This window comes from Hipposideros armiger, unplaced genomic scaffold, assembly GCF_001890085.2.
Source record: "Hipposideros armiger isolate ML-2016 unplaced genomic scaffold, ASM189008v1 scaffold_23, whole genome shotgun sequence".
In the NCBI taxonomy this organism is placed as follows: domain Eukaryota; kingdom Metazoa; phylum Chordata; class Mammalia; order Chiroptera; family Hipposideridae; genus Hipposideros; species Hipposideros armiger.
Window position 1 is genome coordinate 1070950 of NW_017731373.1, and position 19761 is coordinate 1090710.

Here is a 19761-nt window from a genome sequence, read left to right on the forward strand (position 1 = left end):
TTGTGTTATCCGACTTCAAGTCCAAAGTTCTTCCCACCCCAGCATAATACTTTCTGTTTTAGAGTGACAAGTCTAAATGTTAGCCCATTTTTCCTTGCAGGACAGCCTATCATCTCCTAGAATTGTCCCAGACATGAGTTTAGTGTCACCTAACCTGGCATCTGCCTACCTTTCTGGGCTCAAGTCCGACTTTCGCTGCTGTCCCATGCTCTCAACACACTGGCCACACCAAACTGCTATACTAATAATCCAGTTTCAGTACTTCTGTAGCAATTATCAAGACAGCCCTGCAACTTCATAAATTGAGTCTCTCATTTTGCAAATGCTGCTCCTTCTACGTAGAATGCAAAGAAGAATGGGCTAACATTTAGACTATGTAGAATGCTCTGACCCTTTGTGTTTCTAGGACAAGTTCCTATTCAGCTTTTAAAACCTATCTCAAATGCAAACCCATCTATGGCTCCTCCCATGTGTCCTTCCCCCCAGAGTTAGTCACTCACTCCATCAGGCTGTTTTTTACAGCCTTCCATTACTGCATTCATAACTCTGCTAATTACACTGGAATGTGTTTTCAAGTCTGGACTCCAGGACCCACAGTTGCTGCCATTTTTGTGTCTTAAGGACTTAACACAACGCCTAGGACATAACAGGAAATCAACAAACTATTGCTAAATTGAATGCACAGTAAGTCTAATTCCTCTTGCATGAAACCAGGCCAGCGAACATGCTACTCATTGCTCACCCTCCTCCCACGTCTCCTCTGTTCTACGCTAAACCTGTGAACCAGGAGATAATGAGCAGTAAAGCCAGACAGATGCTTATACTTATAAAGCAAAGCTAATGAAACAAGACAGAAATACCTTAACATCAATAAACATGTACACAATAACAACCTCACCAACAACTCCTGGTAATAGGGCGATGCTGATTTCTCCTTTTCCCTATAGCCTACTCCATTTCTCCTAAGGCATATAATTTGTTTTGTTAAATTCAATATGTTCTTCCATTCCCTTACCAGGCTTCTCATTTCAACTTTCCTTTTATTATTCATTAATTATGTATTATTGTTTATTATTTATGTACTATTATTATTATTAACACTCAGAGTCATCTTCTTTCGCTTCTTATCTATTTACCACCAAACCTTGCAGTTCTCTGCCTGGGATTCCTCGCATGCTGGATCCTTCCTCTCTATTTCCTTACCTCCCGGTGCAAGTTCTTACAGCTTTACTTATATGGCCAGTGCTTCCCTCGTTCGAAATCACTCCATGTGCAGCTAATACAGTCATCCTCGAATTAATATCTTCAGCAGGCCACTCCCTCAGCCCTCAGAGACTTGTGGAGTAATCCCCGTGGTCCACTGTGTTATACCCATACACCTTCCAGAAACACAAAACCCCTTTCTTTGTGTCTGCCTCATACCTTGTCAAATGTACAGCTGTTTCCTCCCACATTAGCACCACTGATCCATAGCACCACTGATCCAACAAGATTTAATCCTTTGTCAGACCAAAGCACCAAAAGTATCTGTTTCTTTTCTTTTCTTTTTCTTTTTTTTTTTAAATGCAGGTATCTGTTTCTTTTCTAACAACCAATTTTTCACCAAGTCTTATTGATTCTACCTTCAAAACCTCTCTTGAATACATGCACTTCTCTCCAGCTCCATGCCAGCATCATGGTTCCAGGCACCACTGTCTTTCCCCAGGCCATGGAAGAGTCTTCGTTTTCATCACTCTGCTTTCACGCTTGCCTTTCTACAGTTTCCAAATTCGAGCATGTTACACTAAGTGCATAATGGTTTCCCACTGGTCTCAGAATAAAATCCAGATTCCTCACACGTCTCACAGCCAGATCTATGATCTGGATATTGCTGTCTTTCTAACCTAATATCACGTCACTCCTTCTTTCTTTCACTACACAGCAGCCTTTCTGCTCTTTTCAGAGTCTTGGGGTCCCTGCACTTGCTCTTTCAGCTGCTTGAAATAAGCTTCTCTGGGCTTTTTCCACGGTTGATTTCTCAGCTTTCAGCTTTCAACTCAAAACTGTGTCTTCAGAGAGGCATTCTGTAACCATCTTTCTAAAGCTGCCCTTGTTCTTTGTCTATCCTAGGGCAAGAACTTTATCGTACTCCCTACCTACCATAATTTCTAGCATAAACCATGCTTCCAGGAATATTTATTGGTTGAATGAAATAAATTATTATGCACATAGGGCACATTTTTCACTTCTATTTTTGCTTATGCATGTCCTCCACCTAGAAGGCCCTCCTAGCCTATTTTCACCAACCAATGTCCATTATTTATTCTGTGATCCAACTTAAGATTCACATCACAAATAAATGCTTTCTAACTAACTTTTCCTATAACACTAATTTTTGTCTTCAAAAATATTTTAGCATGTTATATAATATTTTTAAAACCTTCTCTTTTTTTTTCTAGAAACATTTTTGTTGACTATCATACTTCATGACCAGAAAATAGATGTACAATATTTTCCAGTCACCCATGGACTTAATATGCCCTAGTTCCCCCAGGAAGTTAATATTTCCTGAGTAAAATAAAGATTTTCCATTCCAGGTTGTAATTCCAAAATAAATGTGGGGAATGACCTCGTGAGTAGCAGAGTTAGAGAAACTGGTTGTCATAAGAATTTCATTGGGGAGGGGCAGGTTGTGGGGGTTTCTTGGTTAAGGAACCAAAATCAGGAAAAGGGCAGAATTGTGGTTAAAGGTGAGGGATAGAGGAAATGAAAGCAAATAGGTAAAAGAGAGTCAAAATGGTGTCTCTCTATTTAGATCACTGATTCAAAATCTGAAGTTTCTTACAACCTTCTGGTTAACAAAAGATTTATTCTTCCAGATGATATGAACATTTTTTGGCATCTAGTGAAATCATAGACATAGGGTTTCTAAAGAAGAGACACGTTAGCTAAAGGAGGGAAATGTGAATGCACTTCATCCTGAACAAATCACCATAGCTCCCCGACCAAAAAACAAAACAAATAAACCCCCCTGATCTTCCATACAAACTTCATATATCTTTAAAATAGTCTTCTCTTGACTGATTTATTTTTCAGATGACAGCAATGTGTAAATTTAAATTATTTCTTTTGGAGAACCTATACCACAATCCTAAAGCCCGATCTGACCACGGCCTGCCGTCAATGTGAAGATATTTAGTTATATCTGTGCCAGCAAAATAAAGTGGTAAGAGCATGGGCTCTGGGATTTTAACCCCAGTGACACCACTTAGTTCTGGGATTTTAACCGCATTGATAGCACTTAGTAGCTGTATAACCTTGGGAATGTTAACCTCTCTGTGCCTCAGTTTCTTCATCTGGAAAGATGGACGTTTTATCTAATGTATAGCTTTGTTTATCTAAATGGGTTAAAACATACATAGTACTTAACACAGAGCTTGGAACACACTTAGCGCTCAGTAAACATGAGCTACTATCTCCCTTATGATCACTACACATACAAGGATCATTTCCTTTGGTCTGAGGCTTTTTCCAGCACCTACGTTCAGAGTTGATACTCACAGGGTTAGAATGCAGCACAGTGAAGAACTCTGGGCTGATGAGGAACTTCACAGGGGGAGACTGTAACAGCAACGTGAGCCTGGATCTGGAGGTAGAGTGGGGTAGGACGTTCTCCCGGCGGAAATCTAGGTGGGCCAGACCACAAAGGTTTTCACGGAGAGCTTTCCACGAGGACAAGACATATCTATTCACTCCCATCTAAGTATCCCTACACCATTTGCTATTACTTCAACCCCCAAACACTTTTTCCTTTGATGTACATTCACACATAAAACATGATGGCTCTTAATTACACTAAAATGCCATTGAATATTTCCAGTCACTATTAGCATTTTTAGGCCTCCTTAAGTGCTGCAAGTGGTCAGATTCAATCTTTTCCCACTATCTCATAGATCCAGAGGTTAAAAGTAATTCATATTCTATTTGGTTTGGGGATTCTTAGTACAACTAAAAAGGATTAGAAGAGGTCTCTGGTGAATTCTACTTTTTGAGCTGCATTACCAGGTCTGATTGAAGATCAAAAGTCCTCTACAAGAAAAGCCTCATTTCGTGGGAATCCTTACTTATTTGTTTTCTACTTTTAGGAGATTACAAGACAAACCAATGCAAAGGCTCTTACCTGCACTGGCTTGGTGAAAATCGGCTTCCTCCCCTGCCCCATCAATGGCATTGCTGTTTTCCTCAGGCCTCTCGTTAGTCATGGTTCTGCGGATGCTCTGATATCTAAAATCATAAGCCTAGAGTTACATCACAGCGGCCTCTAAAATGTGGGACTCAACTGCTTCTCCACCACCCAGAAGTTTTCAGTATCTTCCCAGCATCAACCATTTCCTCCCCAAACCTCCATTCCCTGATCTTCTAGGCCATCTGTTTAAGTAAATTACATTCCATTGAATTTCCTCTGTCCATTGCTTGTGGAACATTTTCCTAACAAATTAATACATTTTGTTTTTTTAAAAACTGTGGCCCTTAACCAAAGAAAACTAAATTCCTCTATTGTTAAAAAAACAACAAAAACAACTCTGTTCCACAGCAATTAGTTCTTGAAAAAGAACGACAGATTTTAAAAGCTTAGGCTGATAATAAAGATGCATCACAAATGAAGAGTCTAGATATTTAAAAAGCTATTTGGCTTGAAATTATAAAGGTATATTTTCTGTTTTACTAAAAATCATTGCCTTACATTGACTAAAAGGGTCATCATTACTTATTTCCTCCCCAGGTTCCAAACCAGCTGTGTATGTGGTTTTTTGTTGTTGTTTTTTAACCCAGAGAAGTTCAATGCAACTTATGAATCAAAAGAGGTTAACAGCTACACCTTAATGACAGGACGTCCAAAGATGAAAGAGAGACAACCCGTGTTTTCTACTTTGCGCCATGTAAAAATTAGCCCAACCACAAAACAGAACAGTCATAGCAAAAATGCCTATCCTCACCTCCGGTTCAGCTGCTCCATTTGCTGTATGGAGTTGGACCTCTGCAGCACCTGCGGGGCGGGGGGAGCTGTTGGCCGCTGCCACGTCGTGGTTCTGTTTACGTGATCCACATAGAAGATCCTGCCATGGCTGTCTATGCGCGCCTCCCAGTCTAAACAGAAGGAATGAATGCATCCAGAGGGATTAGAGGAGGAGCTGAGGCCATTTATGTGGTTCATTAAGTTCAGCACGTGTTTTCCCTCTCTGACATGCTATAATTTGGGGCTAATAACATATATCTCACTGCATAATCCGGCACTTCCCCTCAGTCCATAACAGCATCTGTTGTGATGGGTTAGTAAACATCTCCTCTACATATAATGCCAACCCTTTAAAAAAACTCTGAATGTAGAGAATCCTTCCAGATCTGCTCACCATGCTCACCCTTCATAGATGAGCACCAGCATTTAAAAAATACAAATAGTATCATAATACTTTAGATATTCACATCAAAATTGGTACTGATGTTTGTTTTCACTGAAAATTGATTTTTTTCTCTGATTTTTCCAGTTTAGACGACAGATTCCTAACTGGAAACGTGCACATGCATATTTATATACAATTTTAGTAAATGGAATCTTCAGAAGAAAATAATGCTAGCCTAGTCATCATCAAACACTATCATTATCTACACACTTATTTGCATTTTCCCAAAGGTGAATACATTTTCAGAGCAAGGGTAATTGCTTGCATCCAACCTCAAATAAATACAATGTTTTAAAAGATTATTGTATTTTTTGTTTAAGCAATCATATTGATGAAGTGTGTTAATCTTTGTAAACAAATATGTAAGTGCATGTTCAGTAAAAACAGCAAGCAGACAGATCTTAAAAGCCAGACGTTCTACTACTGTGACTCTAGAAAAGACTATTCCCCTATTAAAATACACAGAGCATGAGCTAATGTTTTAAAAAGGCAAAATTTTAAAACTAATTACAGTTGGGAAGGGTGATTTATATAGGAACATATGAAAATAAGGTAGATCTATTCTTTAACCAGAAAAGTTTTTCTGGGGGGGGGGGGCATATTATCACACATCATCTATATATTGCATTGTGAGCTCATCACTCAAAGTTTTGTCTCCTTTTGTCACCATATATTTGAGGAAGGTTCTTATATATTTCTATTTGTATATAAATTATTTTTTTGAAATTAATAATCTCCTTTCTTCTGAGCATCTTGATTTTTTCAAAACTCTCCATGTGATCATAAAGCTTATCAGTAGACACTATAAGTCTAATCCTGGAAACCAGGAAGGAGGCATGTCGGCTCCTGATTACCCAGGGCATTTGCCTGGGAGGTGAAGGAACACGTATTCCAACGAAGCCTTAGGGTTGAAAAGACCTGCATGGTAGACCCCAGCCAGCACCAGGTGATCATTGAGGGTTGCCTCAGAGAGAGTGTAAAGATCTTTTTTTGTTGTTCTCACTATGTTATTTATGACAAATGGCAAAAGAAAAATTGGGCCGAGGAAAATCACCACACAGACAAAATACAACTCAATGCTCCAAGGCAACACAGACTCACAATAAACCAGCCTGCCAAATCTGAATTCTTTGGGCACAGCTATAATCCCGTCAATAGGACATTTCCAAAAGAATTTGTGGAACTATGAAAGCATTTTTCCGGAACCGTTTTCCAAAACACTTTGATCTGTTCCATGGTTTTGCTCTGTTCCTTGCATGCTTTCCCATCTCAAAGATTTTGAGAAGCAATTATTCCCATTTTATTCCTTTCTCATTAGAGCTAGGATAATTCAAGCATATATTATATATCAAGTCAAATGTACATGAAAACAAATGGCCATTCTTTCCCCAAGAATGTTTATAATAGTTTCCAACTTTAAAAAAATGTAGAATAGATCACCTAGGGATAAAAACAGAACAGACACCAACTAAAGGAAGCAGAAGGAGAGACACTGCCAAACTCCCAAGATAAGGTTATAACTATAATTTGGCTAAATTTTCTGGCAGTTAAGGCAGAAAACACATTGTTGCATACTTTCCATTTTCTGACAAAAGAAAGTAAAAAAATTATCTACAAAGATGGAACTTTTTCCTTGACAAACTAAATAAGAATTTACCCCATGAAATGTGGCCAGTATGAGGGCTACATGGGTAGTAAAATAGGGGGATGGTGGGGAATCTTCAAATATATTCACCAGTGTGCCTTGCACATAGCATGTAATGAATGAACAAATAATTTAATTAACGTAAAGCCATAAAAAAGAATGATTTGTATTCACTTTCCACAAAAGCCAGAAATAACCTTAATTTATATTTCGATCAAGACATTTCTATGTGCAATGGGGAGAATAAGAAAACAAGGTTTGAATATTTGCTTTCTAAGAACGCGGGGCATTGGTGCATATAACTATCCCTATCAAATCTCATATCTTGAAATTGAGGTTGTTACTTAAGTCCCCATAAAGAGAAATGCTATATTGCTGGTTTCAAATAGATACTTGGCATTGGCTTGAGAAAGACAGTTATGCTTATTCATGAACTACATCCCTATGCTTACCCAAGGGGTGAGCAGATGAAGATGGGAACATATCTCAGTGAATGCCGAGATTGGGAGGTTCAGTGACTGGACAGAATAAATTACATATCGGGGTAAGCCAGAGTTAGACTGTCTACATGAATCAAGGGAGTGAGGGAAATATGAGTGGGGGCTTGAATTGGTTATAATTCGGTTCAGAAAAAGTCAAGTACGTGAATGTTGTGAAGTAAATTTATAAACCCACTATAAAAAATTATAATAGCCATGGTATCTTCACCAAAATGGTGAGATGGTGAAGTTATAATGAACTCAATGTACTTTTAAGGGGGGGAAAAAAAAAGCTTTGTGAAAGATGCTAGACATCAGTGTTTAAAAGATTTTTTTTTTATTCTAACACTCAAGGAAGTATGATTTCATTTGTATAAAGTACAAAAGTAACTGGAACTTATATGATTTTTGGAGTCGGGATGATAGGTCCCCTTCCATCCGTCAGGAGTGGGGCTTAATGATTGCAGGGGGCACCAGAGGAACTTCTAGGTGCCAGGGATTCAGCACTGGTTCAGCTCAGGTGCACTCAGCTGGAGAGAACCCAGCAAGCTGAATGCGCTCTTTTCTGTACATATATTATATTTGAATAAAAATTTTTAAAAATTTCAAATAGTTGCATATTTTGCACCCGAATCTTCAATTTCAATGAATGTAGCTTTGTAGATTAAATGTATCAATTCTTCTCTCAAAACTTTTAATCTCTAGAAAATAAGAGCTCCTAGCTTTTAAACATAGTCGAAACCCTAAGATTAAGTATGTTTTTCAGATTCACTGCCTCCTTTTAGGACTTTATTTCAAAGGATGCTTTAAAAATGAAAGTGCACAACCACAAAAAATGATAAATGTTCCCCTGTATTTTTCCAGAACTACCAATATGAACATACTACATAAATAATACATTTGTCCTAACAACATGGTAGCAATCCTACAACTCTGGGATCCTAGAAGAGTCCACTAATCCAGACTGTTCGTCCTAAATCTATTTCTATTCCTACCCTTTGGGGGAAAAAACATGTATTGAACAATATTCCATTTTCTCCAGTACAGTAATGGGTTAAGTCACAGTTACACTGGAGCCAATGAGAGAATAATAGAAGAATTTTTCAGAGGGGGCTAAGCTGTCCGTTCTTTATTCACTTATCTTAATGCTAAAAAGACCAAGATCTGTCATGCTGATGAATTCTGGTAGACTTCAGCCCCGAATCGCCTCCAGATACCAGTGTCATCAATCACCTCAGAAAAAGAAACAGCAACTTTTTAAGGCATTCAGTGCATTTTCAAGTTCACGCTGCTTCCCTGGAAGGCTCTCAGCAGTGCCATGCTGCTCTCAAGACCTGGAGCTTTCTTATTTTCTACGGATCATTAGAACGTTTCTCAACATGTGGTTGAAGTTACACAACCCATAAGGTCACAGCACAAGGTCCGTGGCCTCAAGCAAGAGTAAGATTTTGAGAACCAATTGGTAATATCATCATTACAGCTGAGCAATCTTTGTACTAAGTCCAAGATAATGTTCCCTGATTCTGAGATAGGAGGAATAAGACTGGAAGAAGAAGTGAACAAACAAGGAACACTGCTTTCCATAAAAAGCAATCAAATAGGTGTTCAGAGGCTAAGTTGTAACACTGCCATGTGGACTAACCACGTGGTCAGTTGTAAGTGTGAAGTGGCACAGCAAGGAACACCACTGAATCCCCTCAATTGCATTTGTAAATCTTCAGAGAGAAGCAGAAGTTTGCTGGATGGTTTTCTCACAATATGTTAGTACCCAACTATTTTATAAGGCAAAAATAAGCTAAAACAACAATAATAACAATAATAATAATGAAAAAGGAAGAGTCAAGAATGGGGTCATCAAAGCCCAAAGTACAAAGCTTCAATGGGTCTGGAGATAGTGCCGGTACAGAGCGAGAAAGGCACCTGTATCTGACTCTGATACAGGTGCTTCACAGAGCAACCGAGCTGGGCCACGAGATAGCTGCTCATACTGTCACAGGGACCACTTCTCTTATACTTGAGGGGCCACCTGGGGGGAGGTCCTGCTGAGTAAACTTAATCAGGAAGGAGAAGAAAGTAGTTTTTGAGCCTTCCTGGATCTGACCTCAAAACTACACTATAATAAATTTTCAGTTCCATCCCAAACCCTCTGATTTCAGGTGTTGCTTGCACCTAATTGATAACATACTGCACTATAGGCCACCTCTCTGCTGGCTAACCAAACTCAGGATTTACATTCATCTACCCACACAACAGTCTGTTCCCTTCTAATCTCATATCAGAATACCTGATAGAGGAGAAGGAATGTTTGAGACTCGGCCTCAACTTTTGCTAGTTCGGGATCTTAAACAAGTTACTAATTTATCTGGGCTGTGGTTTCTCATCTTTAAAATGGAACAATCAGACCAGCTGATGTCTATCCATCAATCTACAAATTACAGATAAGACTTGTGTGACCTACCTTACAAAACTTATGAAAATTTTTTTGTTTTAAAAAAAGGAAGGCATGTAAAAGTGCTTTGTAAATTGTAAAGCGCAACACAAGTGTGAGGTATTGTAATTAATAGTGTTAAAAGTATAACTGTCAGCTTTAAAATAACTGAGCCAGGTCACTGAGGAGATCGATCAATCTGCGCCATCCAGCCCAACTCCCCTTAGCTGAGCCGCCCAGAAGGCGCTCTGTGAAGGCAGGTCAGGACAGTGTAGGCTGCAGAATGCCACAGCTCTAAGTCAGAGGCCTGGCCAGACATCGTAGCAGAGTTGCCCAAAGAGGAAAGGGGTGGGGACAGACAACTAGCAGGGGCAGCCAAGTGATTAAATAAACTGTTGGAAGGATGAGACAGACTGAGAATAGGAGGGGCAAAGCAGTGTGGGGACAGAGCTGACACTCCTCAGGTAGGCTCAGGTCATAATCTGTAACCTATCCATGATTAATATAAATCCCCACATTTGCAAGTTGCATAAGAGGAAACTTACCTTAAGAATTACTCTCCTACTCATCAGACACTCCTTAAATTGTGTTTTTTTACCTTTGAATAAATAAACTTATTAAAATGAACTACCAATTGTTCATATTTTTTGAAATCCTAAGATGTATTCTATCTGTGGAATGCAAATATCGGTGTTTAAACAAATGCAAGTGGTCATAACTTCATTAGGAAAACACCTGTCTTTAATAAATACAATCAAGAGACCAAAATCATAGTCCAACAAAAGTCAGGTTGTGGACAGGGTGGTGTCATGTATCCATACACGATACGATGCTGTGCCTCTTCTCCAGGTCCCTGTAACTCGATTTACTACTATTAATCCACATACGCATATACTCACTGTTCTCCTGGAATTCTCTTCTGGTGTTCCTAGCTCACTTTTCTCCAACTATATCTAAATATCTCCCAGGAATATTTTTTCTTTTCTGCCTCTAATCTTTTCTCCAATGGGAAAACAATAAGGAAGTTATTTTCCCCCACTTAACTAAGATGACACAATGGTTAATTAATCTCTTGATGTTTAAAAAACTGCTTAAAATATGTTTCCTATGAGTAACTATCCTCAGTTATCCAAATATACAAACAAGGGGAAGATCTGCGCACTATAGAATCTCAAAAGGATCAAGCCAATATTTTGACAAATTGTACATAGTACCACTCAGCTTGCCAGCATTCAACAACACTAGCCACTCAGCATGTTAGCCCTTTAAATGCATATTCCTCCCACCCCTTTCTGTCTCATCATTGTTAAAACACAGAGAGCCAAAGGCGTCGGCCTCTTGCCATGATCACATATAAGATGGGTGAGTAGAGGGGGTGAATAAGAAGGGAAAGCAAGAAGATAGATGTATTTTCCAATGTGTTCTTAAAAGCAGTATTTACTGAGCTTTTTTATTGTTCATCAAAATGCTTTGCTCTCACAGAGTAATGTTGCTTCCAGGGATTCTAGAAGCTTAAATTGAGTTTAAATTATGTCCAGATTATGACTGGCCATGGGCATCACTCAGACTTTTGACTGTACATCGCATAACCATTTCCCAACATCCCTAGTCCTCAACCATTTCTCCTGTAAGTGCTACGTGTTTCTTCAAAGTAAAAGAAATGAAATAACTTCCAAATCCCCAGATAATTGTCATGCTCCAAATAAATGGTAGACTAATTTCTGGAATTAATAACACTTCTCTGTGTATTCCTAAGAAAAAACCCAGAACCCTGTACTTAATGATTTAAAATGTCGCAAGCGAATAAAAAGCAGCATATTACATAGAGTGAGGCATTTCCAAGAGATTATACCAATTCGTCTACTAACAAAATTTGTGCTGCCATTGGCATAATTAAAAAAAAAACTCTATTATACACCCAATTATCTAAAATATCTGGATCTATTTCCCTGATTACACTACTTACTCCAGAGGCATCACAGTATTTACTTTGTACTTTGTACCCCCCAGCTGCCTTTTGGCTGTGCCAGACAGCAGTCATCAGCAGAACACTTTCCAGACTACTCCTGTTACATCAGGTGGCAGCCCCCAGATCCCTTCCTCTTAGGGACCGGGCATCCATCCTTTAGGTGCCCTGGGTCCTGTCACCCTTGCATCCTTTGATCAAATTGAGCCCTTTAGTTAACAGGTTCTCACTTGGGGGAAGAGCTTCGTCCACTCTCTGGTATCGGCTAACATCCTGGCGCACAGAAGGCAACGATCGCAGTGGCTGGTGGCCGTTGGCTGGAGAGCCTAGGATGAAAGGTGAAAAGTTACCCAGGCATTGTTTTCCCCTTCAGCATCACAACAATTAAAAACAAAAAAACACAAAACAAAAAAATAGAAAAAGAAACCTAACAGGTGCACCTGAAGCTAATATGTATTATATGTCAATTATACTTTAATAACAAATATTTTAAAAACCTAACATAAATCCTAGGGCTAGTCTTTTTTTCCTCTTTAGTCTCATTTCCCATATGAAGCCCAGAAACAAAAGAAAACAGGAGGTGAATGCTTCGTCACAAAAGAGTCTTTTGGAGAGACGTCCATCCGCACCAATCCCTCCCCCTCCCCCATCTTTCCCACCCTGGCCTCTGTCTTGGTCATGTACTAATGCTTTAGGGTCACATAATGGCCACAAGATAAAGAAACAAAAACAAAGCAAAACAAAACAAAAAAAAATGGAGGAGGAAGAAAAAGGGGTATACTTTAGGTAGAAAAATACATTACAGAGTATCATTCCTATTTCTGAGTATGCTCGTTAGGCATATGAAAGTATCCTCAACATTTTGATGCATCTATAATAGAACATCTTAAAGGGATCATTCTACTGAGCCATATTCATTGAGACACAATACATTATATGTAAATTTGCATCCTCGGATATTCAAACAGAAAGCAAACATAGTACAGTTGATGCAATGTACATATTAACCTTCTGTTTTGAAGGTTTTACGCAAGAAGGAGTGACCTAAAGGTCACAATGACCTGAAAACTTCTGCAAGTTACACTAACACTGTAGCTGCCGGCCTGTTTGGTTTTTTACCTACAAACCCAGCTCCCAACAGAGAGTCATTATTTAAGTTTGTTTTTCTTTTGTTTTGTTTTACACTGCCCAGACAGGGGACTGGACCCTGGGCCCCGGGTCCCCTGGGTGCCGAGTTGGCGCATGCACATGCACTCCTGCCCTTCAGGCCTGTGTGGACAGGGGTGCCCCCCCCCACCTCCCACGGGCCATCTTCCTGGGGAGAGCAGGTCCCCACAATGCACTCCTGATTCAGAGCTTCGAGATTCATTATTTAAGAATGAAGACTGTAATCGACAGATCGCTTATCTCAGAAATAGAAGATCCACTAAAAAAATAATAATAAAGCTAACCATTGACCCCCAAGGTGAAGAATTCAGATGACAGTCGACCTGCAGTATAATTTACATTAAGGGACAAAACCCATACAACTTCTCTTTGAGCAGGTATGCCTGAGCCAAGGGCCATGTTGTCTTCTATACCCTACCTCCAGTAGCGCCCTCCTCTTGAACAGTGGCCCCTTCACAAGCCCCCTGGGCACCACCAGCATCACCCTCTTCCTGGGGCTGGCTCTCAGCAGAAGCAGCAGCAGCAGCTCCCTCCAGGCTGTCCCTCCGCTGCCAGACCTCCCCCAGCTCTTCTTGGTCAGGTAAAGTGGCCAATTCTGCCCCTGGCCCGTCCTCCTCTCCACTGGGCATGTGCACCACAGGTAAAGAACCAGGAGTGCATATGGAACCCTGTGGCCGTTCGGCGGGGCCACTGCTGGTGGGCTCTGCTGCACAGGCTCCATCTTCCTCCTCCTGAGAAGAAAAGGCCGGGGTTTCAGGAAACCGTGCACTCTCCAGGGATGAGCACCGTGTCTCCACTGAGGACAACTGTGTGGTAACGCTCTCATTGCAGGAGCTGTCGGCGCCTTCCAGGTCACTCTCTCCCTCAGGCCTGGTGCTGGCCTCACTCACACTCTCTGTCCTGGCGGGGTCACTGGGTTCTGTTTCAGAGGACACCTGGGAAGGCTCAGACCCCTGATCCAGGGACTCCGTCTCACTGATGGCTCTCCGACTTCCTCCTGATGTGTCCGAAGTCCCCGTGTCTGCCCCACTCGTGGGCTGATCTACCTCTTGAGAGCCACACAATTCGGTGCTGCCCTGGTCAGCATTGAGTTGAGACTCTGGGCCATTTTCACCTTCATCTGGGGCTGGGTCTGAGGGTACAGAGTTCTCTGTAAGCTCCGGAATATTTTCCGGTTTATCCTCAAAGGAAGGAGCTTCATTTGTGGAAGCTTCCTCAATCTCCGTTGGGTTGTCTTCTGGCTTTGTCTGAGACGTCAGGCTTGCATCGTCAGTTCTTGATGCCCTGCTAAACATTATTAACCCGCCTTCCTCCTCCAAAGAAGATGGGTAACCTAGGTCTTGCTGGAACTCGTGGTCTTCTTCATCTGAGTCGATGTGAAGCATGGCATTGAGTCTCGTGTCGGTGGGAAAACTACTCCTTAGTTTCGGAGAGGCTCCCATGGGCCTTTCTGAACAGGGAGTTGCACCTGGCCTGGGATGGCCATTGTGTTCAATCGCATCTAAATAATCATTGAGTGAATCCTGACGTCCTCTGGGAGGTGAGGTCCTTGAAGAAGTAGAGGTTAAATCCTCGGTGTCTATTTCCAGGGTAGAGCTAGTCCTGAAAGAATATTTGGGGGTCCCATCAGCACTGTCCTCAGAAACTGGTCCATTGGAACAAACAGGGCTGTCATGATGGCCCCCTGGCATGTCCTCCTCATCAGAAGGGCTTCCGAGGTCTCCGTTCAGTGTGCTGACTCCAAGTATTGTGCCAACAGCTTCCGGGGAAGCATCTGAAGGAGAAAACATTTATAAAAATAAAGTGCTAATAACAAATGATTTTAGGGTCCTATTACTTTGCCACCAATCAGCTCAAAGAATTCCCTCATCCCAATGAGGCCTCTTTACAGGATTACTGACTTGCTAAGATTCACTGCTCACCACTAAACAAGCAAGCATACTTCTGGTCCACTTGACATGTGAGGTATATATGTTCACTACTGCTAGAAATTCTACAGCCCCGTTTCCAAATGTGGGCATAAACCTAGCAGATACATTTTGATAAACAAGCATTCATATCTGCTTGGAAAACACCAGCAGGAGTTTTGATAGCTATTTTATTTTCAGAACAGGGTACAAATGTAATTCTATCGAAATGCACCCTGACAGCAGAGTAAGACTTACAAGTTTTCCGACAGCAATGTATTTATACAGATATCTCACCTTCATGCACGGAAGACGTAACCTCCACTTTAAACTGGAGGTAGCCACTCACATGGTCAGCTGGGAGCCTTCTACCAAGGTTGTAGCTGAGCATTTGATCACTGCAAGAGGAGAAATGGTTGTTTCATCCTTACTACACTGCTGACAGCCTTTGTCTTCTTCCCACAGGCCGCCCCCAAAGCCTACACATTTCTCTTAAAACTTTCAGACTCATAAAACTAAAATGCTCAAAAGCACCTTAGAGTCCAATGTAATACTATTCATTTGCACAAGTGAATACTTATAATAAATCCAGGGATAAGAGGAAATCCTGTCTTAAGAAAAATTATTATTAAAAGCAGAAAATGCACTACACTATTATTATATGTTTTGTTTTGTTTTTAAAAAAGGGACTGATTTGCTCTCTCACTACTAAGGGGGACCAGGGAAAGGACATTTTGAAAGTCATCGGTGTGAAAGGCCTAAAATTTTAGGTATCTTTGGAGTCGGGTGTAAAAGTATAGAGGCCTGGTTCCTCAGCATTGCACGTGGAAGGAAGCTGGTTCTGAAAGGACACACAAAGCGCTGGTGTGGCGGGCACTGCGCTGCTGCATTCTAAAGAATGGGAGCTGGGAATCAGGAGAGAGCAGCATGGGAACAGGCCACACCCGGCAGCTGCTCCAGGTGGGAGGGACTGGGGGCCCTTGAGCCTTGCTTTCCCCACCTATAAAGTAAGGGGGCTGGAGCTGTTGGCTCTCACTGTCGGGGAGCCTGGCCATCAGTGATTCTCAGGGTGACTTGTGAGAGATACTGATGGGATGCTGGAAGAAGCTACATGTGCCTTATTGCCATACTTGGAGGCGTGCTGGAATGGACCACAAATAGGCCTGCCCCATTTCTGCCCCACCTTGGCCCCAGGCCCAGGCTACCAGCCTTCTCAAGGATGGGGCTGTCCATCTTTTTCAATTCCGTGTTTATTTATCAAAGTCAAATGCAATTACATTATTTCTTTGTATTGCAAGCAACTTTCATTCCAAATCTGATTTACATTGAATTAAGGAAAATCACCAAAGGCATAGAACCAAATCATACCATCTCTGCTCTCACACTGCCCTCTAATGGCAACTTCAGGAGGGAAACACTACGCCTCTACCTCGTATTGGCACCACAGTACAGTTTAGAGCCTCTAGTCTAAATAAATGTGTTATTCATCTGCCTAATTATTTGTTTGTTCTTCTCTACCTTCTCACTACAATTCTAAATAGACATTAGCCACTTCAAAGAACACATGCTAAGGTATAATCCCAGTTCAGCTCTTATGAATTTCTTTGACTTCATAGCAAGAATTTCATAAAACGGTTAAGATTATATCCTTTACCTTTTTAGTTTTGTTCCCTAGAAACATGGAAATAACTTTTTTTCTTGAGTGATGCTTTTAAAATGATTTGTTTTGCAAAAGGAGTGCCTACTGCATGTCACTTACACTCTGCTAAGGGCTTTGCATACATCATCTCTTTTAATCCTCCCAGTAACCCCGTGAGAGAGGCGGTAGCCCTGTTTTCCAGAAGAGCAATGAAGGTGTAGGGAGGGTAAGTCACTTGCCCAAAGCTAGACAACTATTAAGTAACAGAACCAGGATTAAAACATGAATTCGTCGAACACAGAAGCCAGCCCCAGCTCTGCTGTGACCATATCACAATCCCATTTATGTAAAATCTCAGAGATTCTAGGTTGCTATCAGTAGTATGTATTTTAATGATGTATTTACTCATGACTCACTTCAGTGTGATTGCTATCATAATGCTCTTTCTACTTAAACTTGTATTTAAAAATTTTTTTCTATAAAGGGATATGTAGGCATTTGTAACTATTAGACATTATAGAAATACTAAATGCTCTGATATCAGTGTTCAAATAGTGTTACATAAAGGTTGTAATCTGCACAAGAGCAGGGGTGTCTTTTTCTTTCTTTCACCCCTATCTTCTCAGCATCTGAACAGTGCCTGACACGCACAGTGCTCCATCTCTGTCCACCAGTGCATGAACCCAGCAGCAAATTACGTGGACCTGTGCTCAACATGGTGGTTTATCACCTATCTCTTTGGGTTTTCAGTCCTGGAATAATACAATCTTTATTTCTTTGTTAAAAATGAATTGACCCTCTTCTTCTCCTCCTTGGCCAATAAAAATGTTGGTATTAATGATGAAGATTTATAGAAGTGACGGATTTTAGCTAGGAAATAAACACTTGGTAGGGATTATAAGGAAAGAACTACATCCATCTGTTTTGTTCACTATCACATCTCCAATACCCAACACAGTGCTAAACATTTAGTAGACGCTATGTATGTACGTACACACACACACACACACACACACACACACACACACACACACACACTTGTTGAATATGTTAATTAACAAATGAGACTTTTTACAGGAATTTTAACAGGTGCTAGTGCTGTTTATTAACCCAACTGACAAGATACTCAATTCCACTAGTCAACCTATAAAGACAGGAAATCCTCCATATTTGGAGATTCTGAGCCAAGGGTTTCACCTTTCGTTGAATGCCGTTTAGGGGATTCACCTGCTTTCTTGTTCTTACCTAGTTTCATCTGACTCATCCTGCCTCTTGCTATGGCACATTATTGTGAACAATATATTATATACTATCATGATATATAATTATAAAGAACTCTCACTACCTGACTGATGTAATCAGAGTGATGTGCTTTTTGGACAGAATGCAAGCCATTCAGGAAAATGTCAGGTTCAAAAAACAATGCTCTCAAAATAGGTAATAAGCAATGCATTCCAGCCCCACCATAAAACCGTACCCTGTAAAACGTCAACTGCTTCAGATAGTTGAAGTCTACCAAACTCATAAGTAATGAAAACCCAGCATTTTTCAAGACATATCAATTACTAGCTGGGAAACAATAATCAGGTCAGAAATGTGTATTGAGGTGCTACTGTCTGATGTACTAATATGTAGCATGTATCATTCTTATTTAATACAGCAAACCCCTAAGTACCTATATCAGGCAACGCTGTTAATGGACTTATATAGAAATATTTCGTAATTTTGATATTTCACAAGTTCATGACGGACTTCTTTCCAGTACATGGAATCCATGCCTGGCAGGGCTCTAGGTGTCCAGTTCTTTAAAAGACTAAATGAAAAGCCGGCAAGTCAACAACAGGCCCAAGCATTGATAAGGTTTTATTTTTCCTTGATCATTCTTACTGGCATACATAAATTGACACTTCTACCTAATGTCATCTCTATTGTGCAAATTATATAGTTATATAAATTAAATGGTAGGTATACTTGCCGTAGATAATTCTTGCTCTTCATAATCTTTCACTTTCTATAAATCCTAAAAATAACTTTAAAAAACTTCCCAAAGTACATTATTTCTACTGGAAGCAACAACTGTTATCCTTAAAAACAACTGTGAGGGCCGGCTGAGCGGCACGTTGGTTAAGAGCTGGTTTGGGACGTCAGAGGGCCCCTGGTTCGGATCCCACATATGAGGGCCAGTGACACTGCTCTCCACAGCTAAGATGCTGAACAACAGCTCAACCTGGAGCTGGGCTGCTGTGAGTCGCCGGTGATGGAGTAGGCTGCAGCCCCTGCGGCAGTGGGTTGCCATGGGCTACCGTGTGTAGCCAGCAGCCAGCGTGAGCAGCCAGCAGCCGCAGTGAGCGGCCATCCAGAAGCCGGCGACTGATCTGCCTCGCCCGGGAAGAGTGCAATGATGGTGCCAACTTGGGCCAGTGAAGCAACGTCCTCCACAACTAGACTGAAGAACAAAAGGACAGCAACTTGTCTGTTCCCCTTCCCCCAATTCCAAGGCTGTTCCTCTCCCCCAATTCCCCAATTTTAAAAAAAAAATCTTAAAAACAAAACAAAATTGTGATTTCCTAGCTTTTATCAGATAAATCAGGTTGCTAGAATTTCAGTATAATATTTATCCTTCATGTGGACTGGCTCAAGCACAAATTCCATTGCCTCTGATGGCCAGAGAATTAGAATCTATCAGAATCTCTTAGTTTCAGATTTTTAAGGGGCCTTAGAGATCATCTGGTTTAAATGCTTCATTTTTCAAGTAAGGAAATGAATGTCCAAGGAAGCTGTGAGGAATAGTTAAGCAGCTGCAGAGTGAATAGAATGATCCACCTTCTTCAGTCAGCTCGAGCACTATTACATACAACACCTTGCAGTCCTTAAGGTGTGGCAGAGAAGCCATATTCTCGAGCAGACTGATCTGAACTGAAATCCCAGCTCCACTTCTTGCTTGTTAGCCTCAGATTCCTCATCTCTGAAATGGGTATAATCACATTCTTTACCTACAGAGCTGAGATTAAATGAGCTAATGAGTATAATGTACTTAATTCCTGACACAGACTAAATGCTCAGCATCTGTTTTGTTTACTACTACTGCA

General features: G+C 40.8%; 1 protein-coding gene across 3 annotated transcripts in view; it reads right to left on the reverse strand.

Annotated features, from left to right (window-relative positions):
* Positions 1–19761, reverse strand: part of HECW2 (HECT, C2 and WW domain containing E3 ubiquitin protein ligase 2) — a 360649-nt gene that overhangs the window by 98189 nt on the left and 242699 nt on the right. For all 3 annotated transcript variants that reach the window (XM_019635678.1, XM_019635677.1, XM_019635680.1), the window contains 6 exons: positions 15331–15431; positions 13545–14900; positions 12190–12285; positions 4977–5127; positions 4160–4263; positions 3541–3665 (listed from right to left, as the gene is read on the reverse strand). In XM_019635678.1, the coding sequence (XP_019491223.1) occupies positions 3541–3665; positions 4160–4263; positions 4977–5127; positions 12190–12285; positions 13545–14900; positions 15331–15431 (1933 nt within the window). The remainder of the gene's footprint in view (positions 1–3540; positions 3666–4159; positions 4264–4976; positions 5128–12189; positions 12286–13544; positions 14901–15330; positions 15432–19761) is intronic.